Source organism: Pelodiscus sinensis, chromosome 1, assembly GCF_049634645.1.
Source record: "Pelodiscus sinensis isolate JC-2024 chromosome 1, ASM4963464v1, whole genome shotgun sequence".
NCBI classification, from domain to species: Eukaryota; Metazoa; Chordata; order Testudines; family Trionychidae; genus Pelodiscus; species Pelodiscus sinensis.
In genome coordinates, this window is record NC_134711.1 from 37,353,552 (window position 1) to 37,376,917 (window position 23,366).

The 23,366-nt window shown below is 43.9% G+C and overlaps 1 protein-coding gene across 5 annotated transcripts in view; it reads right to left on the reverse strand.

The window, feature by feature from the left end:
* The window catches only part of MAPK12 (mitogen-activated protein kinase 12), an 84,643-nt gene that overhangs the window by 43,310 nt on the left and 17,967 nt on the right, over positions 1-23,366 (reverse strand). For 2 of the 5 annotated variants that reach the window (XM_075928185.1, XM_075928210.1), the window contains exons 3-5: positions 15,526-15,561; positions 7,921-7,979; positions 2,465-2,576 (exon numbers count right to left, since the gene is read on the reverse strand). The exons of 1 other annotated variant lie outside the window; for it this stretch is intronic. In XM_075928185.1, coding sequence (XP_075784300.1) covers positions 2,465-2,576; positions 7,921-7,979; positions 15,526-15,561 — 207 coding nt within the window. Of the gene's footprint in view, positions 1-2,464; positions 2,577-7,920; positions 7,980-15,073; positions 15,437-15,525; positions 15,562-23,366 lie in introns of those variants that run through there. 2 more of the 5 variants (XM_006122616.4, XM_006122615.4) reach the window with 2 other exon arrangements.

Genomic DNA, 23,366 nt, shown 5'->3' on the forward strand with positions numbered 1-23,366 from the left:
CTTCTAACAAACTGCTGCATCATCACATAGTGAGAGAATGATTTATCCCATAAAGTCCCAAACTGAAATTCTCCTGTAGCCCAGGAGGAGTGCCTATGGCATGAATGAAGCAGAAAGGTTTTGGAATTGTAAAAAACACTTTGGAAAACTGCACTTCCAAGCACTTTCCATCTGATAACCTCAAAGCACCTAACCACAACCAATGAATTTACACAAACTCCTGTGAGGCATGCAGGTACTATTATCTGTTGTTTTTTCAGATGGAGAAACTGAGGATTGGGCTAATTAAGTTCTTTATCTGTAGGGTTTTTTTTTAAATTAGTGGAAAAACTTCCTTTGAGATCAAGTCTTAAATGAGAGGTCCAGTGTTACTGGAAGTCTGTAATAGGAGGACCATTAAGAAAACCCCAGATCTTCACATTTCTTGCAGTGGGGAGCACAGGCCACTGGCTGCACCGAGTTGGGGAAGTCAATCTGCAATTCCCATCTATCCCAGTACAGGATCTTACCAGTGAGGCTACACCTGACCCTGACACAATGTAAGGGCTGGTCCTGCCCTTCTGTGTTAGGAGTACCAGGCTCAGCCCAGCATGATCCAAGTGTAGAGGGGCCTAGTGTGGAGGGGATCTAGGTGTGGGGCAATCTGGGTGTGGGTGGATCAGTGGGGATCTGGATGCACAGGGGCTTGTTGGGGGCATTGGGATTCATGATAATGGAAGAAGAGGTGGGGCTTGGTGCTGGGGAAATGGGGCATGATGGGGTGAGGGTCCAGGTGAGTCTTACTGGGGCTTTGTGGGGTGGAAGTCAGAGTGTGTGGGGGGGGTCTCGTCAGATAGGTCTAGGTACAGGGGAGAAGGGCTTGTCAGGGTGAGGGTTTGATGGGCCTGCTTAACTGGAGAGCCCCAGCTCTTGCTGAGGGGACACTGCATGACAGACTCCTGCTTTCCCTGAAATTACCCTATCCCCTTTTCTTCTGTGTGTGCTGGGAAGGAAGTCTTCCTGTTTTCTGTGCCTGCAGTGGAGCTGGGTAAGGGCGCTGGCATGAGGGAAATGAGAGAAGAAGGATTAGAAAGTGGGGGGAAGAGGCAATGGTGGAGGAACAGGGAGTGGGTTAGGGCAGACGGAAGAGAATGAGAGGAGAGGGATGGAGAAGAAAAGTGGATAGGGGAATCATGGGGGAAGCGTGAGTCCAGCATGCAGTGTCCCTTCAGCAGCATCTGGGGCTCTCTAGTTAAGCAGGCCATCAAACCCTCACCCTGACAAGTCCATATTTTTACTCTGGGATGCCCATGCCTGGCAGTCTCTTTTCATCTTATCAAAAAGGGATTAAAACAAATTTACAATAAGCATAGGAAATATGTACATGAAAGGAGCTCCCCAGAGATGGTTAACTGAAATGAACAGAACTAACAAGAAAACAAAAACGGGAAAGAAATCACATCTGGTGTCATATCTTCAGTAGCTACTATGGAAAAAAGCACTGTTCTCTTAACCATGCCACTTTAAACTGACTTTGAGAAGTCTGTAGATTAGTAAATGGGAGATTTTAAAACTGAACATGTAACCTGGTGTTCTGCACTGCCCTATGTGAGATCCAAGTTTGATTCTCAGTGAGGGATGAAATTTGGGCCCCCAATGAAATCAGTGTAAATGTTTTCCACAGGGGCAAGGTTTCACCCTTGGTTTCTAATTCTCTCAGCTAGCAAAGGCTAGATGGGCCAAAGAAGCAGCACAATTAACTGTTAGAAAAGGATGGACTAAAATCTGACTTGTTAAAATAAAATTGTTGATGATCTACTACAAGAGAGTCTTTGTATTCTCAACTACAAAAATCAGACCATCAAGGTGAGGGACTCATTCTGCAACCCCCACATGTGATTTTGGAAAAAACAGAAACAAATATTCATCATCAAGAAACATATTCACTGCAGGGAATTCCAGAGCTCACAATGTCTATCTATAGGGAGATTTCAAATTTTGGAAAATGTATGCAGTTATCTAAATCCATGGTCCCCAACACGGTGCCCGCGGGCGCCATGCGCTTTTGGGGGGAGCGCGCTTGGCGGGGGGAGCGCCGGGCGCGCGGCACTCGGCGGGAGGGGGGGAGCGCCGGCCCCGGGCGTGCGGCACTCGGCGGGGGGGGGAGGGCGCTGGCCCCGGCCCCGCGGCACTCAGCGGGGGGGGGGGAGCGCCGGCCCCGGCCCTGGGTGCGCAGCACTCGGCGGGAGGAGGGGAGCGCCGGCCACGGGTGCGCGGCCCTTGGAGGGGGCCCTGCCCCCGGGCGCGCAGCTATGGGGGGCCCCGCCCCCAGGCGCGCAAGTGTCCCCGCCCCCTGGCGCCCGGCGGGCAAACGGCCACGCCCCCTGGTGCCCGACAACCTCGAAAGGTTGGGGACCACTGATCTAAATCAATCTCCGAAGAAAAAACATAAGTTGTAAAAGTAAGAGTAATAAAAATGGCAAACCTTTAGGCCCTTTAACATTTGGTAGACCAGAAACTGGATTCGATCTTCAGTTAGTTTCTCATGCTTCATTATCTTACTCAAGTCTGTTCCCATAAATGGCATGACTAAGTAGCTTAAAAAAAAATTGAATACAAAATAACTCCACCAAGTTTGTCAAAGTGAAACATACTAGTACATTACATAAGATCATTAGAAATTACAGTTCTTATCATTTAATTAAGCTATTGGTTCATTTGATCTCCCATTTAAATTAAATACCTCTAGAACCAAATAATTTGTTCTAAAAAATAATACGACTTCCAGGAAATTGGTAGAGAGTTAATAGGAAATTATAATTTCTGAACAATTTGTCGTTTCCTATTACAGTAATTGACAACTTCCTAGTACAAGTGATTGAGTTACTCAGTACCTGCTTCAAGCAGTCATAATCATAATAGATAAATATAAAGTATAGAAGTCATTCTATATATCTCTTCTAGATTTGATTGTGACAAACAGAGAGGAAAAACTGAGAATTTGAAAGTGGACGGCCGCTTGGGTGAATGTGGTTATGAAATGGTAGCGTTATCAATTGTAAGGGATGGTAGGAGGAAAAACAGCACAATAAAGATACAAGATTTCAAGAAGACAGACTTTAGCAAGCTCAGGGAGCTAGTACATAAGATCCCATAGAAAGCAACTCTAAGGGGAAGAACAGTTCAAGAGAGATGGCAGTTTTTCTGAGATATTATTAAGGACAGAAAAGCAAGCTATTCCACTGCATAGGAAAGATAAGAAGTATGGCAAGAGACCACTTGCTGAATCAAGAGATTTTCAATTATGTGAAACTCAAAAGAGAGTCCTACAAAAAAAGTGGAAACTAGCTTAAATTACAAGAGGATGACTATAACACAGGCAGATAAGGGACACAATAGAAAGACTAGAGAGTAAACTAGCTAGAGCCATAGACGGTAATAAGAAAACACTCCATAAATACATTAAAAGCAAGAGTAAGGCCAATAACAGAATACACCATTACCCAAATGAGGGAGGGCGAAACAATAACAGAAAATGTGGAAATGGCAGAAGTGACTTTTTGTTTTAATTTCTGCCAAAAAGATTAGTAGTGATTTGATGTCTAACATAGTCAACACTTGTGAAACTGAAGTAGGATCAAAGGCTAAAATAGGCAATGAACAAGTCAAAAGTTACTTAGACAAGTTAGATTATATTAAGTCTCCAGGGACGATGAAATACACTCTAGAATATTCAAGAAGCTGACTGAGGAAGCATGTGAGCCATTAGCAATTTTCTTCAAAAAGTGGTAGAAACGGGAGAGATTCCAGAGGACTAGAAAAGGGCAAATATAGTGGCCAACGGTAAAAAAGAGAAATACAGACCAGTCAACTTAACTTCAGTACCAAGAAAGATAATGGAGCAAATAATTAAGCAATCAATTTGCTGACACCTAGAAGATAATGAGGTAATAAGTAACAATCAGCATGGATTTGTCAAGAACAAATTGAGTCAAGCAACAAATAGCAACTCAATAGCTTTCTCTGACAGGGTAACAAGCCTTGTGAATGGGGCAAGTGGTAGATATGGCATATCTTGATATTAGTAAGGGTTTTGATACTCTTTCACGGGAGCTTCTAATAAACAAACTAGGGAAATACAACCTAGATGAAGCTACTATAAGATGGGTACATAACTGGTTCAAAAAACATTCCAAGAGAGTAGCTAACAGTGGCTGAAAGTCAAGGACATGTTGAATTGGGTCTGTAGGGATCAGTTTTTGGTCCAGATCTGTTCAATATCTTCATCAATGATTTAGATAATGGCATAGAGTGCATGTTTATAAAATTTGCCGAAGATACCAAACTGGGAGGGTTGCTGCTTTGGAAGACAGAAAATTCAAAATGATCTGGAAAAATTAGAGAAATGGTCTGAAGAAAATAGGATGAATTTCAATCATGACAAATGTAAAGATGGGAGATGACTACCTGGAAGGGAGTACTACAGAGAGGGATCTGAGAGTCATAGAAGATCACAAACAAAATATAAGTCAATAATGTAACACTGCTGGGGAAAAAACACCCCACTAACAACATATTAACAGGGATGTTGTAAGCAGGACTTGAGAAATAATTGTTCTGCTCTATTCCACCTTGATTATGCCTCAGCTGGAGTACTGTGTCCAGTTCTGAGTGCACATTTCAGGAAACATGTGGACAAATCAGAGAAAGTCCAGAGAAGAGCAACAAAAATTATTAAAGGTTTAGAAAAACATAACCTATGAGGGAAGATTGAAAAAAAATGGGTTTGTTTAGTTTGGAGAAGAGAAGACACCGGGGGTGGGAGAAGCATGATAACAATTTTCAGTTACATCAAAGTTTGTTACAAGAAGCAGGGGGGAAATTATTCTCTTTTGAAAACAGGACAACAAGCAACGGGCTTAAATTGCAGCAAGAGTGATTTAGGTTGGACTTTATAAAAAACTTCCTGTCAGCATGGTTAAATAGTGTAATAAATTGCCCATGGTGGTTGTGGAATATCTGGTATTGGAGATTTTTAAGAGCAGGTTAGATAAACATCTATCAGGGATGGTCTAGAGAGAATACTTAGTTCTGCTATCATGTCCCCCCCATGCTTTATGAAAATTGGTTTATGAATCTGAATATGAACAACTCAAAGGTGCTTTAGGCAAAATGCATCATGTAACATCATTTTTAAAGTTACGATCTTCTGAATGTGTATATTTCTGTTTCGGTGCGTGTATCACTCTTGTGCATGAAGTTAGAAATATGAAGTGTGGATTCGTTTATAATTCTAAATGTGCTAATGTGGACCATTAGTGATAGATACTCTGGAAACTAACGGCTTGCTACACAGGTAATGATCTGTAAATAGTTGTTTTTTCTGTAAGCCCAAACTGTGACCCTATAAAGCCCTACAAAGACATGTGACCATGCCACACACATTCCATGTACTGAAATCGATCTTGAATCTGGTATTTTTCCATAGGCATTGGGGGACTAAACAAAGGGTTCCCACCCTGGGGAAGTCTATTTAAAGAATGGAAAGAATTCAGGCTTTTCTCTTCAGTTGAAGTTTGAAACTGCCTTCCCACCTAAAGCAGATACAGAGGAAGCTGATAGACAAAAGTCAGAGAAAAGATCAGCTCTGGCTTGTAAAGAACTGCATCTGCGTTAAGGATTAGGGTGAGGAATACGTTGTGTAAAACTAAGGATTAGTGTATTAAGATTAGCTGGCGTGTTTATTTTGTTTTAGTAATTTACTTTGATCTGTCTGTTTTCACTTGCAATCTCTTTTTATACTTAATTACAACTCGTTTGTTTATTATCAAGCCCCGTGTAAATTGTTATCCAGGCAGGGCAGTGTAGAACAATCACTGTGCATATCTCTCTTCCACTGACAAAGGGGGCTGACCTTTTGAGCTTTCTTTGTGTAAAACTTTTATGCAGACCAAGACAGATTTATTAGGGGTTTTGGTCCTGTTTGGGGCTGTGTTCCTGGGTGCTGTCAATGGCCTCACAGCTAAGCCCTCCTAGAGCTGAGTTGGTTCAGTGTCTGAGTTGTTCTTCTGGAGGGCTGTTACCCCAACTCTGCCTCAGCTGAGGGAGACCAGAGCTTCTAACTCAGCAGGACAGGGTGGTGGGTGCCCCAAAGGGCAGGTAGGCAGGCTCAGTGGCATGACCAACATACTGGGTGACAGACTCAAGGGGACTCCTGTGACTGAATGCATCACACCTTCCAAGAATGCAGGGGACTGGATTAGATGGCATCTTGAAGTGCTTTCCAGTCCTATGATTCTATAGGGAAGTTAACTAGATGCTCGGTGGGTAGTCCTAACAAACTATATGTGTGACTCTTTGCAGGGTTAGGGTCCTAGCTTTTCATCTCATGAGTGACAGGGCTGGGAAGGTGTGTGTATGTGGGGAAAATGGTCAGGTGCCACCTGAAACAGCACTGGGGTCTCAGAAGGGGCAGGGCTTTCGCCCCAGTACCTCTTCCACTTTATCTGGCAGATTGATGCTGATGCAAGATCTAAGTGTATGCTTGCCTCCAAAAAGAAGGGGTAGGATCCATATCAAAATATGTGCCTTCCAATTCCTAAAGGGTTCAGACAGGAATAATGCCCTAGAGGACTGGCAATATTGGAACTGCCTGCCCCAGCCTTGCTGTTTCTAGCCATGAGGCAGCTACAGTACAGTAGGATCAAATTCATATCACAGCCCAAACAAGCTCCCACATGACTAGTTAGCAAGAGGTAAACAATCAAATCTCCCCTTGAATGACTCATCTGACCTTTAATGCACAAAAACCTCCACTAATTTCTGTTTTAATTGTAAACACATTTGTACTTGCTTACACTGGACAGCTTGCTGAGAATATACACAACACATTTGCAACACACTGCTGTGCTTCTAGTCATGACAATAAGCCTCTATCTGCCTTTTGTACCCTCAAAACTCCTGGGTGATGTTTTACTTAGTCTACTAGACACTTCATCCTATAAAGTCTCTGCCTCAAAGTCCTGCATGGGTAAAGGGGGCATTCAGTCCACAACCTTGGGCTTACCCAATTTTTGTGTTTTATTTTCTACTTTTGTATTTTAACGTTGAATTTTTAAACAACATGGGATAGATTTGTATTACCAGAAGAGTGATTTCAAAACATTTTGAACACAACTCCGATCCCAGTTATAATAGAGGAAATACACTGCAATCTACTGAAGGTAACGGCTTTACTCTGGAAGCACAGTAACTCAGGTGCTTTAGGCAAAATGCATCATGTAACATCATTTTTAAAGTTACGATCTTCTGAATGTGTATATTTCTATTTCGGTGCATGTATCACTCTTGTGCATGAAGTTAGAAATATGAAGTGTGGATTCTGGAGATCAGAATTTAGCTTTTTGTTTCTCTGATATGAATTCAGTGCTTTAATTTGAGGATTTTCAAAGGTGTGTAAGGGAGGGATGCACCAATTCCCATGGAGTTTCAATAACAGGCATCTAACTTTCTTAGGCTATGTCTACACAGCAGCGTTATTTCAGAATAACTGATGTTATTCCGAAATAACATAGTCCGCATCTACACATAAGCAGTTATTTCGACATAATGTCAAAATAATGTTGAGCTGGAAGACTGCTTACTCTGACTCCTATACTTTAGTTGTATGAAGAGTAAGGGAAGTTGGAGGAAGAGTGCTCTATTTCGAAATAACTGCTGTGTATAGGGTGCCAAAAGTGAAATAAGCTATTTCAACTTAAGCTATGCAGTTAGCATAGCTCAAGTTGCACAGCTTATTTTAAGTTTAGCCCTGCTGTGTAGATGTGCCCTTACAAGTCCTTTAAAATGTTTTAGGCATGAACCTAATACTTATATTAAACTGAAATTCAGAAATAAACCATAAGTTAATGCCTATGATTTCTCATAGTATCAAAAACTTACAAATCATTAAATTTCTCCAGTGTTACATCTGGTGTGAACACATCCAATATTCCAATAACCTAAATACAGAAGAGAGAAAAATACAGAAATATATGGATTAATATTTCATCAACAAAAAAACCTTCAACCACATAATAAATATGAAGATGAGAAGGACCTTGCCTATAGCAAAGCACACAACTCTAAAGGTCTGTCACCCATTATCCATCAATTTTCACCTCCATCACTGGGTTTGCTTGACCTAAGTATAAACAAACTTTAAATTTTACAGGTTTTTTTTTTAATATACAGGCAAATTTGAGTGGCAATTACATAGAACAGCTGATAACTCTCACACTGAAGGATCCAAAGTATTTTACAATCAAACAAAAGTTTCACCCCATTGTACACATAGGAATAGGCCATCTTTACTATTCTGAGTCACTTCTGGGGAAAAGTAATAGAAATGTAGCTATGTTAGTCTGGTCTAGCTGAAAAAAAAACCAGGACTATGTAGCACTTTAAAGACTAACAAGATGGTTTATTAGTCTTTAATAAGCCATCTTGTTAGTCTTTAAAGTGCTACATAGTCCTGTTTTTTGTTTCCTCTGGGGAAAAGTGAGCCAACTGTGGGTCAACATATAGTAATGCTAGGTAATTTAGAATAGCAAATAAAATTAATTTTCCAAATTCATCTGCAGAAGAATTTTGTTAGGCAGAATATACTTCTCAGAATGGAACTTGGCCAGGACCTTGGGACTACAATTGTTTATTCCTGTGAAAAAGGGCTAATTGGCCTTAAGTAACCATAAGTCTTCAAGAACGCAACTGGGAATTTAACAGCTCTATATTTTGGATTCTCCTTAACAATATTGTGTTTTTCAACAAAACTTTAATAAAATGTATAAAATAGACATTTCCCTGATTTTTCACTAATAAGTCCTTCAGTGGAATGAGACCAGCTGTCTGGATATAATTACAATCATTGCCAATACTCCTCTGAAGTAAATTAAACATCCGTAAATTAAATAGTGGAAAAATACAACAATCAGGATTAGCACCTTATCATGCTTTGTGGCATTACCATGAAATTAAGGAGCAACAGTAAAAACTATTTTAAAACTTGCTTTGCAAAATGACAAATTTCCTCTTTTCTTCCAATACTTACAATTTATTACCAAAACTCTTAAACTCCCTCCCCCCCCTCCCAAAATCCCCCCCTCCCACCAAGCCTGGAAGCAAAGAGAAAAAGGAGTGAAAGAAATACAGTTAAGGAACAGGATTTGTTTCATTTAAATCTTTAAATATAAATATAGTCTCCACCCACTTAAAAAGCCCTTACACATAAACTTTCACCCTCTTCAATTATTTAAAAAATATAAAGGAGATTTTAAAGTTAGCCTGGATGTGCTCATCAAAGCTGAATCATGAAATTTTAAGGGCTTGGCTGCTTGTGAAAACTGTGAAAGTGTATTTTTCTGAAGTTGCACCTGGCTGAATCTACATTTCAAAAATTCTTAAAATATATATAGGTAACATATATAGTGTGTGTTATTGGATAGTCAACTTGATCCATGAAGTCCTTTCTCTTTTCATGAAAACCCACTACTTCCTGAGAAGAAGTGTTCCTTATCCTTTTCTAACCAATAAGCTTTCTATGCCCTCTTTTACCTGAACTGTTGCCTATCTTAGATTGTAAGCTACATCATGGTGACAGCACTTCAGCAGGAAAAGTAATTGATACCACAGAAGAATCATAGATTACTAGAACTGGAAGGGAACTTGAGAGGTCATCAAGTCCAGTCCCCTGCACTCATGGCAGGACCAAGCACCATCTAGATCAGGGTGGGCTCTGTGGGCTGCGTTGCCAGGACCCTCAATCACAGAAACAGCCCCATTCTGTTTTAAGTGGTTGGTTGCTCCCTGTGGCTGTCTGCTCTGGGCACCAGGGGCTGAGGGGGGGGACGGACATAGATGAAAGGGGAAAGCGAAGGCTTCGTACACTGCTCCTGCCCCCCAGAAAAATTCCTCAGCTCCCATTGCCCCCTTCCCCTGCACAACTCCCTGCCCAAGGCCAACACTCTCTCTTGCCCCAGGCCACCACCCAAACCCTCTGCACCTGTCCCCACTCCTCCAGGTCACAACTCCCTCCCAGACTCGGCACCTCCTCCGATACCCTCGCCCCCAGGCCAGAATCCTCTCCTGCACCCAGACTCCCTCCCCGATCCTGTATCCCATTCTTTTGCCCTATGTCACAACCCCCTCCTTCACCCAAACTCTTTCAGACCCTACACTCTCTCCTGCACCCCAGTCCCTTACCCCATGCTTCCTTCTGCATCCAACCTCTATCCCAGACTCTGCACCCCCTTCATAGAATAGAGGAGTGCAACCTTTTATCAACTGCGACCCCCATGGCTGAGCCCGGCCGTTGGCGGCCACGTGGTGCGGCACTTAGATCCGGGTGGCTGGGGGCTGGGCTTGGCCATTGGTGGCCGTGCCGCGCGACAACCTCCCAGGAAGACATCTGCGACTTCCTTGGGGGTCGCGACCCACGGGTTGTGCACTACTGCCTTAGAAAAGTGCAGCCCTTGATCACTTATCAAAATCTTGAAGTGGCTTCCCATCAACAATTATTGCCCACCCTGATCTAGATCATCCCTGACAGATATTTATCTAACCTGCTCTACAATCACCCTAGGCAAATTATTTCAGTGTTTAACCATCCTGACAGTAAGTTTTTCCTAATGTCCAGATTAAATTCCCTTGCTGTAATTGTATGGATGCTGTACCACATGGATTTGCAACCAGTGTCCTTATAGCAAACAAAGTATGGGAATCCATATTATGCTCCTTTTCTTACTGTGAAACATGAGAATCTTGAAATGGGTCCTTTCAACTGAAAATACCAACCATACACCTAAGAGATTAATCAAGATCATTACAATTCTGCTTCATCTTGCATTAAAGTCAGTGGAATATATCAGTTATTTGGACTATCTTGTTAGTTAACAACAGGATTTGTCCTGAGAGGCAAGGACTCAGCTCATACTTCTCCAGTAAACTGGAAAACTAATTGAGACAAGCTTGTCATTGGTCTTTGTCCTCTAAATTGAAAAGACCAGAGAAATATCAGCAACTCCATTTTAAACATCCTGAAGGAAATTTCAAAAGACCAATGTAGCACGCAAAATAGATAATTTTATAAACATGCAATGGATGATAGTACCTCATTTATTGTCATTTGATTTGATTTGATAAAATTGCTTTTCCTTTTTCAAAATGGATTTTTTAAAGCAACATCATTGAAATTGACCTGGACAAGTCAGACTAAGAATAATTAATCATTTATAAATATCAAAGAGAATTCTATTTCCTTATCACCAGTGACCTTTATTTAATAGCTATGTTTCAGAATGTTTTCCCCAACTAGAATACAGTTATTAATATTTCCATTCATGTCACAGCTTGCTGTAGATACACTAAAAACAAGAGGATACAAGATGAAATAAAAAAAATGTAATTTCAGTGACTAATGCAAATATAAGAAAAATCACTGGATAGTATGTTGGAAACATTCTTCTGCATAATACTCTGCAAAAACATTTGCTATCATGGAATGTCATCTTTCTATTAAGTGCACAGTACTTAAAACATAACGATCGACATAAGGACCAGTTTGGATAGTAAAGCACAAATTACGAGTGTGGTTAATCCTTTGAATACTTGGTTGGTATGTATAAAAAAACCCAGAAAAAACCCTGAAGTTATCAAAAATGATAAAGAGGACAGGTCACTAATACAGAGTGATCTGGAAGACTCAGTAAGTTAGGCACAAGCAAATAGCATCTGTTTTAATACAACTACATGAAAAAGTAATGTAGGCCGCAGTTAGAAGAAGGAGGGCTCTGCAATGGCTCTGAAACCTGGGAAAGGGGGGGCCAGGCAATGCTCCCACACACTTAAAACTGAGAAGGCCATGCCCCCCACTTTATTAGTAAAAGAAACACACGGAGTTTCGCTCAGTCCATCTGAGCATGCTTAGCATAAGCCAAGAAGAAAATCTGTGGGGGCATGGGACCATCACATTTTCCCACATGCATTGCCAAAGGCCATACCCACATCCCCAATTCTTCAAAGGTTCCAGTGCCCTTACTAGGAAGTGGTGACTGGAAATGATTTGGGGTTATGATGGAAAATCAGCTGAACATAATCTCCCAGTGCAAAACTGTGGTCAAAAGGAATAATTCTGTTTTTGAATGCATAAACAGGAGGTTATTAAGTAGGAGCACAGAGGTTACTTTGCCTTTTTGGCACCGGTGCAACCTTGCTGGAATATGGTGTCTAGTCCTGGGGTATGTCTAGACTGCATCCCTCTGTCGGCTGAGGGATGCAGATCAGGCAGGTCGACATCGCAAATAAGGCAGGGATTTAAATATCCTGCACCTAATTTGCATAAAAATAGCCACCCCATTTTGCCGACTCCGCACTTTGTTGGCAAAAAGTGGCAGTCTAGAGGGGGATCTGTCGAGAAAGAAAGCCTTTTTTGACAGATCCCTTATGTCCGTAGCAAAGAGGTTTACAGGATCTGTCGAAAAAGGCTTTCTTTCTCGACAGATCCCTTTCTAGACTGCCACTTTTTGCAGACAAAGTGCTGAGTCGGCAAAACGCAGTGGCCATTTTTATGCAGATTAGGCATGGGATATTTAAATCCCTGCCTCATTTGCAATGTCGACCTGCCTAATCTGCATCCCTCTGCTGACAGAGGGATGCAGTCTAGACATACCTCTGGTGTCCAAAATTCAAGAATATGATAATAAGTAGGATCAGAAAAGAGCCTAGAAATAAGGAACAAATGTTTTACAGTGAGGTAATTAACTGATGGAACAATTTATCAAGGGTTCTGGTGGATTCTCCATCACTGACAATTTTTAAAACTAAGATTTATATATATATGCTCCAGCACAAAATGAATTATTTTGGAAAAGTTTTATAGCCTGTGTTATACAGGAAGTCAGACTAAATGATCAAGATCCCATCTGGCCTTGGAATCTATGAAAAATCATGCATCAATTTCTTCACCAGTGCATTTACTGTTATTATAGATGCAAGTTCTGTGGAGAAAGAATGTCACTGGAAAAGACACTTCTCCAGAGTTTCACTTTACTGCTCAGTTTTTAAATTGAGATTTCTGGCATGGAGTAGCACAAGGAGGAGTGTATTCCATCAACCCAAGGCCATTTGAATGATTGTTTATTTTATCCTGTGTTAATTAGTTCCTTGTAAACTCAGTGAAAGTCCCTCCCCCATTCCTTTAAAGGTAGATCCAAAGTGGAGTGAATGGTAGGGGGATAACTCGGGAGGAGGGGGGGAGAGGAGATCCAAAAAAATCTGAGTTTTTCAGTATTAGTTTCTTATGTAGATTCCTCTTTCTTCTTCCCCAATAGAGTAGGAGGAGGTACTCTGAGGATGAAGTTGTTGTAACACTGATCTTGAACATCTGGGCTGCGTCTAGACTGGCATGATTTTGCGGAAATACTTTTTAACAGAAAAGTTTTTCCGTTAAAAGTATTTCCGCAAAAGAACATCTAGATTGGCATGGATGCTTTTGCGCAAAAAGTGCTTTTGCACAAAAGCATCCGTGCCCAGTATAGACGCGCTTTTGCGCAAGAAAGCCCCGATGGCCATTTTAGCCATTGGGCTTTCTTGCGCAAAAAATTAAGGTACCTGTCTACACTGGCCCTCTTGTGCAAGTATTCTTGTGCAAGAGGGCTTCTCCCTGAGTGGAAGCGTCAAAGTATTTGTGCAAGAAGCACTGAATTCTTACATTAGAAGGTCAGTGCTCTTGCGCAAATTCAAGTGGCCAGTGTAGACAGTTGGCAAGTTTTTGCGCACTTGCTTTTGCGCAAAATCTTGCCAGTCTAGACGCACCCCTGGAGTGCAAGGTAACAAAGACAATAGTAATAAAATTCAATTGCTTTCAGTAATAGTAGCAGTTTGCAACAACATGTTTAAAATATTTCAGAAGAAGAACAGATTCTGAAAGAAGCTCTAAGTCTAGAGAAGAAAATACAATCAAGACTAAATTGTTAAAAGAATTGATTCTTGGCAAACAAAAAGATGGATTTCTTTATATTCCACTGTGACACAGACAGCCCTTGGCAAAGGGTTCCCTGTTCTTTGCTAACAACTCACAGCAGACCTGGCAAACTTGCAACACTAGAAACAATTTACAGGATATATATCCTTGAAGAGTAACACACGTGGTATCTATTGAAAGCCATAACTTAGTTCATAATCATTGTGAGATGTATGTATGGATAATATTGAAGGATTAAAAAATTTATACTGAAAGTATGCTCTATGGACTTGGAATAAAAGTTAAGCCTTGTCTATACTGCAGAATTTTCTCACCAAAAGGCAGCTTTAGGCAATGGAGGTATACATACTGCAAAGCCATTTTTGGTAACAAAGCTCCTCAGTTTCAGTAACAAAATAAAACTACCTTGACAACAGTCACAGAGCTTTTTACACAAAAATTTCGTTACCAAAGTGCCAGTGCAGACACCACACTTGATTTTATCAATTTGTGAGTGTTCCACAATGTCCATCCTGAGTGCTCGGGTCAGCTATTTCAACTTTGCTGCTGTACAGCTAGTTATGCTACCGTCCACCCTTCCTCCTCTAAAGACCAGGGCATTTTTGAAATCCTACTTCCTGTTTGCTCAGCATGGAGAGCTCACATTGTGTCTTTCCAGCTGACCATTGTGGCTCCACACGGCAAATGCTCTCCTGCTCGGATTAATGTAGAGCTGTGGGATCGCTCAATATTTGGGGAGAGGAGGCTGTGCAGTCCCAGCTGCACTCCAACCATACAAATTTCAATACCTATGTGCAAATTTCTCAGGGCTTGTGTAAAAAAACCTGTGATCAGGATACACTTAGAAGGCAGAGCAAAGATCAAGAAGCTGAGGCATGAATACCAGAAGGCAAGGGAGGCAAACCTTCACTCTGTTGCTGCATCCGAGACCTGCCATTTTTACAAGGAGTTGGATGCTATCGTCAGCAAAAATCCCATATCTCAAGAGCTCTGTGGGGCTGGAGCCAGCAGAAAGTGGACCTAATCTAGAGCACAAAAAGGAGGCAGAAAATGAGGTGGAACAAACAGGATGGTCACCTGGGTGATGTGTCCAGTCAGGAGCTGTTCTCTGCTCGGGAGGTGTCTAGCCAATCTTGGCAGTTGCGCTCTGGCAAGGAGGAAGCAAAAAGTGGAAAATGGCTTTGCTTTGTGAAGTGCAGAAGTGGACTGAGGGCATAGAAATGTACAGTGCTGGCTGGGTTTCAATGTGGTAACACTTCTCCATGCAACTAAGCAGTACAGCAAAATAGGGCATTGATGCACACCCATGGGATTCCTCCGGAAAGATCTCTAGGAAACTTTCCTGGAGGTACTTGGCAATCTTCTGCTGAAGGTTCCTTTACAAAGCTGTTTTGTTCCTTCTCCCACTGAAGAAAGCTTTCCCATTTCATTCTGCAATCATTTGCGCAGGCACCAAAGCAGCACCCAGGTGAGGAGCAAAGGGACCAGGACGGAAACCACAACAAATGCACGTGTGCTTCCATGCTTACCCTCAGAAGTGAGATATCTGATACAATAACCCCCACCTGTGGAAAAGGGTGAGAAAATTTAGAATATTATCACTGCTCAACAGCACTGCAACCCTTTCTTATTGCTTTTCTCCCCATATAAAATGCTCCCCACCCTAAGGTAAACTCACGATGCTTGGGGTGTTTGCTGGCATGTGTACTTGTCAAAGTCAGTGAGAAAGTAATTGCCATGTTACTACAAGTGTATTTTACTGTACTGATTCAATGCTGTGCATGTACTTAATAATCATGCTTCTGAAGCACCTCCCTACACATGGATGGATCACTTCCACAAGATAAAAAAGCACCCAAAATGGAGCAAGGAAGACGTGTTCTGGGAAGTGATGCAATGCTTACATGCAGAAAAGAGGAAATGTAGGCAGTAGAGGCAAATAGAAAGGCAGGACAGAATAGAAAATGAGGCCTATGCTATGGCCACAATAGAGAGGATAATCAAAGGCATAGAGAAGCTAGCTGAGATGCTACAATTCCTCACAATGCTCCAGACTGAGCAGATGCATGCCCACCCTGCATTCAGAACTTTTCCCAGGCCTTTCCGAAACTCCACCTGTGAATTCCTTTCTGCTGTATAGGACTTCTCACTTTCCCATTCAGTCCACCCTCTAGGGATGTTACATTTTGATTAATTAACTAATTGAATAGTTGATGGGATTTCCATCAACTATTTGATTCGTCAATAAGAACTTCCACGTTTCGCCTCTGAAATGTACTCTGAGTCCCACACTGACCCTAGGCTCCATGCGTCCCTTCCGCTTTGAAATGCACAAGAGTCTCTCCCCTGGGGCTCTTGTGCATTTCAAAGTTGGAATGCAGCTTGGAGTCCGAGTCTGCTTTTAAATGCATGGAGCCTGGGGTCAGTGGGGAATCCGCGGTGCTTCCGCTTTGAAATGCACAAGAGCCCCATTGGACTCAGTCCTACACTGGCCCCAGGCTCCATACTGGGCTTCCTTTTTGAAATGCACAAAGCCCCTGCTGGGGACTCTTGTACATTTCAAAGTTGGCACACAGCATGGAGCCCGGGGCCAGCAGGCAGTCCCCCGCTGACCCCAGGCTCCATGAGGGCACTTTTGCTTTGAAATGCACACGAGTCCCCAGCAGGGGCTCTTTGTGATAGAGGCAGCAAAGGGGGGAAGCGATTAGTCAACTAGTGTGTCGACTATCCGAATAGCTTTTGCTTATCAGATAGTCGATTAGTTGCTTACATCCCTACCACCCTCACTGACACCTTTGCAACATACATTATTAATTCTCATCTTTGAAGAGTTGACTAAAAGCCTTCCTGATTTGAACAGCCCCCCTCCAGACTGTACCCTTTTAATAGCTCTAGTATCTGGCTGCTCAGTCTACACATCCTTACCTGCACATTGCACAATATTTGTGAAACACACAGCTATGCCCATGGGAACAGTATCCCCAAACCTGCCACAAAGGCATTGCCAGCATACCTTTAATCTGCCAAATGAACATTCAACAGGCATCATGCACCTATTCTTGAACTGTTCCCTACTGCTATCTAAGTTTCCTGTGTAAGACTTCATGAGTCATGGCATTAAAGGTCTCTCAGGATCATTATGGGCATTTCAACATCCTCTTCTGTAATCTTCTGGTCTAGCAGGAAAGTCACCCTTGCAGCTTTCTGTATGGTGTTCCTGAAGATACATGCATCAAGCATCTTTCTGGACCATCTGGCATTGATGTCAATAAAATGTCCACAGTGATCCCACAAGCACATGGAACACCATGAAAAAGTATCCCTTCCTACTGAGGCACTCCATTGCAAGGTGTTCCTGTGCCAAAATTGGAATATATGTGCCATCTATCACCCCTTCATAGTCAGGGAAATCCATTTCTGCAAGCCATCACTCTTTCACATACATTGCCAAGAGTCAGTCCTTCCCAGCAGGATGCAATTAATGGTCCTGCACACCTGAGTTAACACAAACTCACTGGTTGATTTCCTGACTTCAAACTGATTTGCGACTGTCTGTCTGGTGTTGCCAGCTTCCACACTCCTATTGCCACATGCTTCTCCACCAACACGACACCTCTTATTTGAGTGTCCCTGCACTGCACTACTGAAGTGAGCTTAGCACACAGTTCCAGAAAGTTAGCTTTCTGTAGCCCAAAGTTCTGCAGCCACTCCTCATCATCTCAGATTTGTACAACAATGCATTCCACCATTCAGTGCTAGCTTTCTGAGCACAAAAGTGATGTTCTGTCATGTTCAGCTGTTTTGTGAATGCCAAAAGTAATCTAATGTTGTTCCTACCAATGTCATATAGCACTTCAGGCATCTATGAATCCCACTGAATTCTGAACTTCACAATTAATTGTATTGTCAATCACAATGTGCTACTGACAGCTAACCAAGCATTGGAAAGCAGTACAGGATCTATTCTTTCAAGGGACATTGAAAAGCGCCACAAACCAAAGACAGAAGCACATGGAATGCTGAGACAGAAAGCAATGCATTATGGGACATGGATCCATTCTGTCTTTCTACAAGATCTCATGCCAGATGGACAGAACTGTAAGACAGCTACCCACAGTACACTGCTCTCACTGTCAGTGCTATTGCCCCAAGTGTGGAAGTGCTACATCAATGGAAGATGAGAATGTGAACATGTAATAACAATTTTCTATTAGCACTTTCTGATCGTCGACAAAACTTTTGGGAAAAAAACTGTCAATGCAGACATGGCCTTAGTCACCAAGGGATAATGTGTCTCAGTGACGGACCATTTGGACAGGTGGGAGTTGTCACCTCACCCTCTTTAGCTGGTGCTGCAATGCAAAGCTCAATAGCTTAGCTTTGTGCAATACGAGGACTTTCAATGCAGAACCAATAGAGGCATATGCAAACAAAACTACTTGCAAGTAAGAAGCAAAATGTACAACAAGATGGGGTTCACTCTGTCTGGGTACATCTACACAACAGAGAACAATCAAAGCTGCCACTGTCGATCTTCCAGGGTTCGTATTAGCAAATCTAGTGAAGACACACTAATTAGAACTGAGAGGGACACTCTGGTCGATGCCAGTAGTCCTGCTTCCACAAGGAATAAGAAACATCAAAGGGAGCGTGTGGACAGCGCCAAAAGTTGAATTAAGGTACTTTGACTTCAGCTACACAATTCATGTCTCTGAAGTTGCATTTCTTAATTCGATCTTGGCCCGTAGTGTAGATGTACCCACTGTGAGTGGAAGGCCATTTTTAGTGTGAAACAGAGGAAGAAGCACTATGGATCCATTCACTAAGGGAACCCCTTTATGGAGGAGTGTTTTCATAAACATTTAGATCCAGGTTCTTCGGAAACTTGCCAGTTTTGCAACAATTTGAATTTTGGCAAGGAAACCTACTTTATTAATAAGAATGGACCCAGGTTTGTATTTTGTATTGAAACCATTTGTTTTCATCACTTTCTCTCATTTCTAGTTAAATCTTTGTCCTTTCTTAAAATAAACTTATTTTTGTTTATTTTAAGTGCTCACAAGCGCTATGTGGTGTACAGGAGCAGTGGTTTAAGGTATGCTGCTCCTTGGGGACAGCAGAGCTGGCATTTCTGCAAGTAGCCAGTGTCAAGGGCTGGCTATCACAGAGGAATGATTCAAAGAGACTCAGGGGCTGGGGTGCATCTATTATTCATTTGCAAGGTGAAGACAGCGCTGGCATAGGCTAGAGGAGAGTGCCTATGAGGTTGACAGGTGGGTGGCATTAGGTGGGCTTATGTTCAGCTAGCCACTGTCAAGAATCCCTCACACCGGAGACAGGGGATTACAAGATGACTGACAACCATCGGTGCCCCAAGAACCATCACAGACATTCTCTTTAATATATACAATGCCTGTAGATTCCCAAGCTAGCAAACATCAGAGTCAGTTTGACAGATCTCATTGGGCAGCACATCCATTACCACAAGCCAACAGGCAATTTCATTTACATTTTTAAATTTATTTTCATGTAGTACCATCAAGCCACCTACTTTTTTTTAGTTACCAGAAGATTTACCCAGCATTGCTTGGGTCCTCAACTCAATAAAGTTTTGTTTTGCTTAACTGAAATCATTGTTCTGCAGTGGAGTGAGGCTCAGGGGTTCAGTATGCAGGCTGCCACGGGGAGAGAGGACTACTTCAGCCTTTTCTCACTGCAGCAGCTTGGGGCCAGGTGAGAAGTGCCTCTCCATGGCCACTGCAGCTCCAACAGGCACAGCCAAGTGAGGGGTGCATGTCCCCCCAAGTGGGAGCAGATCCAGGTTTGTCTACCCCCTGTTCTCCCCAGCCAGACTGAGGTACGTAGCAAACTATGCACTTTACCCTCACTCCTTAATGAAGGGGAACAGCCAGCAATGAATGGGAGGGGGCAGCTGCAGCTCTCTCTGACCTCCCTAAAGAACACCTGCAGGATGGGAGGCTGAGTTCAGGCAGTCCCAGACCAGGGCGGGGGGAGGGAAGAAGGACAGGGGGAACCCCTTTCACCTGTCTGGTGATTTAGTCTCTTTTCTGTATGGTTTTATGCATCCCCATATGCATCTGGAGGGGAGAGTTTCAGTCTCCTCTCCCCCACACAACCAAACCCTTACCTTGCTTGAAGTTATGCAAAGAGGAGGCTACATAACAAATTTGGTGGTCCTAGCTCTTACCCTTTAGCACCGTGGTCATCGCAACCAGTTGATCGTGAGGTGTTCGGGGCCCTCCCATTTCTCCCCACCCCCAAGAAGCCCCACTACCTACCTTCGTGACAATGGAGGTAGCGCTGGTTTCCTGTGGGATGGACGGAAGTCCCACAGCTGCGCTCCATTTCTGAGGTTTCAGGAAGTGCACTGGCTGCTCCCTCTCCCCCAAATAGCTGACACGGTACCTGAAAGGCCAAGTCTGTGGCATGCCGGGGACTTCCTGTGCGGGGGTGGGGGGGAAGTAGGAGTCCCCAGAGAAGGTGCGCGTGGACGTCCCTCCTCTGTGGGAGAGGGGGGGGCCAGAAGTCCCTGGAGCAGATGCACGCACGGTCTTCCCTCCTCTGAGGTGGGTAGGGGGAAGGGCGTAGGAGTCCCTGGAGGAGGCGTGTGCAGACTTTCCTCCTCTTTTCTGGGGGAGGGGGAAGAAGAGGGGGTACAAGTCCCCAGAGAAGGCACAAGCAGACTTCCCTCCTCTCCAGGGGGGGGAGGGGAGAGGAGGTAGGAGTCCCTAGAAGAGGCGCACGCCAGACGTCCTTCCCCTGGGAGGGGAGAGGGTAGGAGTCCCAGGAGAAGGCACATGCTGGGGACTCCCTTTTCCCTGCCCCGACTAACACCATTTTCCCTGCCCTAGCACCCACCTGCAGCCGGCCACCTGCCCCATCACCCTGTCCCCTAGACCCACCAACACCCTGTCCCCTGCTGCAGCATCCACTGGCACCCTGTCCCCACTAGCACCCTGTTCCCGCCCCAGCACCCTGCCCCCTGCCTCCACTGGCCCCCTGCCTCCACTGCCTCCCCGTCGCAGTACCCTGTCCCCAGCACCCACAGGCATCTTGTCCCCCCCCCCACCCTGTCCTGAGCACCCACTGGCACCCTGTCTCAGCCCCAGGACCCACTAGCACCCTTCCCCAGTACCATGTCCCCTGCTCCCACCAGCACAGTTGGGGCCACATTAGTGAGGCTTGGAGGGTTTTGGAGGAGTGGCTTTTTGCATTTCACTTGTGTGGCCCCAACTTACTTTTCTGTGAGTCAGTGACCCCTAACTCAAAAGAGGTTCCTCACCCTTCTCGTAAATAAAGACAATTCTGAAACTTTTTGTGTCTGACATAATATTTTATTTAAAAATGAAGCCTGGCCAACAAACCCCCAAATGGGGCCAAGCCCCCATCTGGCCGCATCATCATAACAATCCTGAACAGCGCCCAATCCCAAATCTGAGTCTATCATACACTGGAACCCCCTGTCCTGAGCCTCTCATTCCCAAACTCCAGCACCCCACAACCTCAGTCTTCTGCCACAACACTCCTGCACCATCCACATACCACAAATCTGTGTCCTGAGCCCCTTATACTCCCAACCTCCCTGCCCTGAGCCTCACACACCCCAACCCAAATTCCAGCACCCTCACATCCACAAGCCTGTGTCTTGCTCAGCACCCCAACCCTTCACCTGACCCCAACACTCCCCAGCCTGGAGCCCCGTCCCCGAGCCAGCATCCCCTTCTCTACCTCCTCCTGCATCCAAATTCCCTCCCAGAGCTTGAACCTCTCACCTCTTCCCACACCCAAATCCTTCATTCCCACTCCAGAGCCCACACATCCTGTCTCAACCCTGTGAGGGTACGGCTAGACTACAAGGCTGTGTCTACACTGGCCCCTTCTTCGGAATAGCCATGCTAATTTCGAACTTTGGAATAGGGAAATGCGCGGGGGATTTAAATATCCCCCGCGGGATTTAAATAAACATGGCCGCCGCTTTTTTTCCGGCTTGGGGAAAACCCGGAAAAGAGCGCCCAGACTGACGCGATCCTCCGGAATAAAGCCCTATTCCGGAGGATTTCTTATTCCTACTTTCAATAGGGCTTTATTCCAGAGGATCGCGCCAGTCTGGACGCTCTTTTCTGGCTTTTCCCCAAGCCGGAAAAAAAACAGCGGCCATGTTTATTTAAATCCCGCGGGGGATATTTAAATCCCCCGCGCACTTCCCTATTCCAAAGTTCTAAATTAGCATGGCTATTCCAAAGAAGGGGCCAGTGTAGACTTAGCCCAAGAGTTTTTCTGAGATACCAGAGGTATCCTGGAAAAACTCTTCCGTGTTCAGGAACACATTTGTTCTTTGGCTTTTTTTAGTGGAAGAGCAAACATGCTCTTTCGGCAACCCCTGTATTCCTCGTTCTACGAGGAATAAGGGAGCTTCTGAAAGAAGGGGGTTTTCTGACATTTGGCCCAGTCTAGACAGGGCAAATGTTGGAAAAACCTCTTCCTACAGAAGAATTGAAAAAAAAGCGTCAGTGTAGCCATACCCTGAGAGTGTATTAGGGCTAGATATATGTAGCCAGACACAAAACCCCATCTTGTTTTTCCACGAGCCCCATCTTGTTTCCCCCTCCCCCCCAGAGAGCAAGAGAAAGGCAGTCAGCCTTTGATGCCCTGGGAACACAGGTTTGCTGCCTGTCCCTGACTCTACCATAAACAGAAACCAGACAGTAAATGGGCTAGCTGATGACCCGGGGCCTCCCGTCGCCCTGATGGCTAGTACCAGTAATTGACACGCCTGCACTGTCCCAGAGAGGAATCTTCGCCCATCACATACCAGAGGTGCATTTTCCCAGGTGTAAATTATGCTTTGCACCCTTCGTGGGAAACTTGGCATTCAAAGCCATTTTTCCTAATTGGCCACTTGAGCCCAGGAAGAAGCCTACATGACCCAAGGGGTATAAAAGGGGTTCAGCAGCCCACCCTATTTGAGCTCCAATCATCTATACCTGCTGGCAGGTATTGATTGTCTCCCGAGGTCTGTGGGACGCCCAACCTCGCCCTACTTCTTCCCGAGGGATTGAGAGAAAGACGCTGGCCATGCCAAGTCTGGAACGCAGGGGTGAGAATATATACCTGCTATGTGTCTATTTTGCATGCATTTAATAAGAGCTCAGAGAACCAAAAGGGTTTCATGGTACCTGTAAGTGACTTTCTTAGTGTAATTTCTGTCCTGTCCTTTGTAGTGGCTGTGTTATCTGTAACACAGCAGTAGCATTTAACAGCTAAGTTTACCCTGTAACAATAAAATAGTAACTGTTTAAGCTTTAACCTGACTCCTTCAGTTGCTGTAACAGAACCAAGCACAATTTAA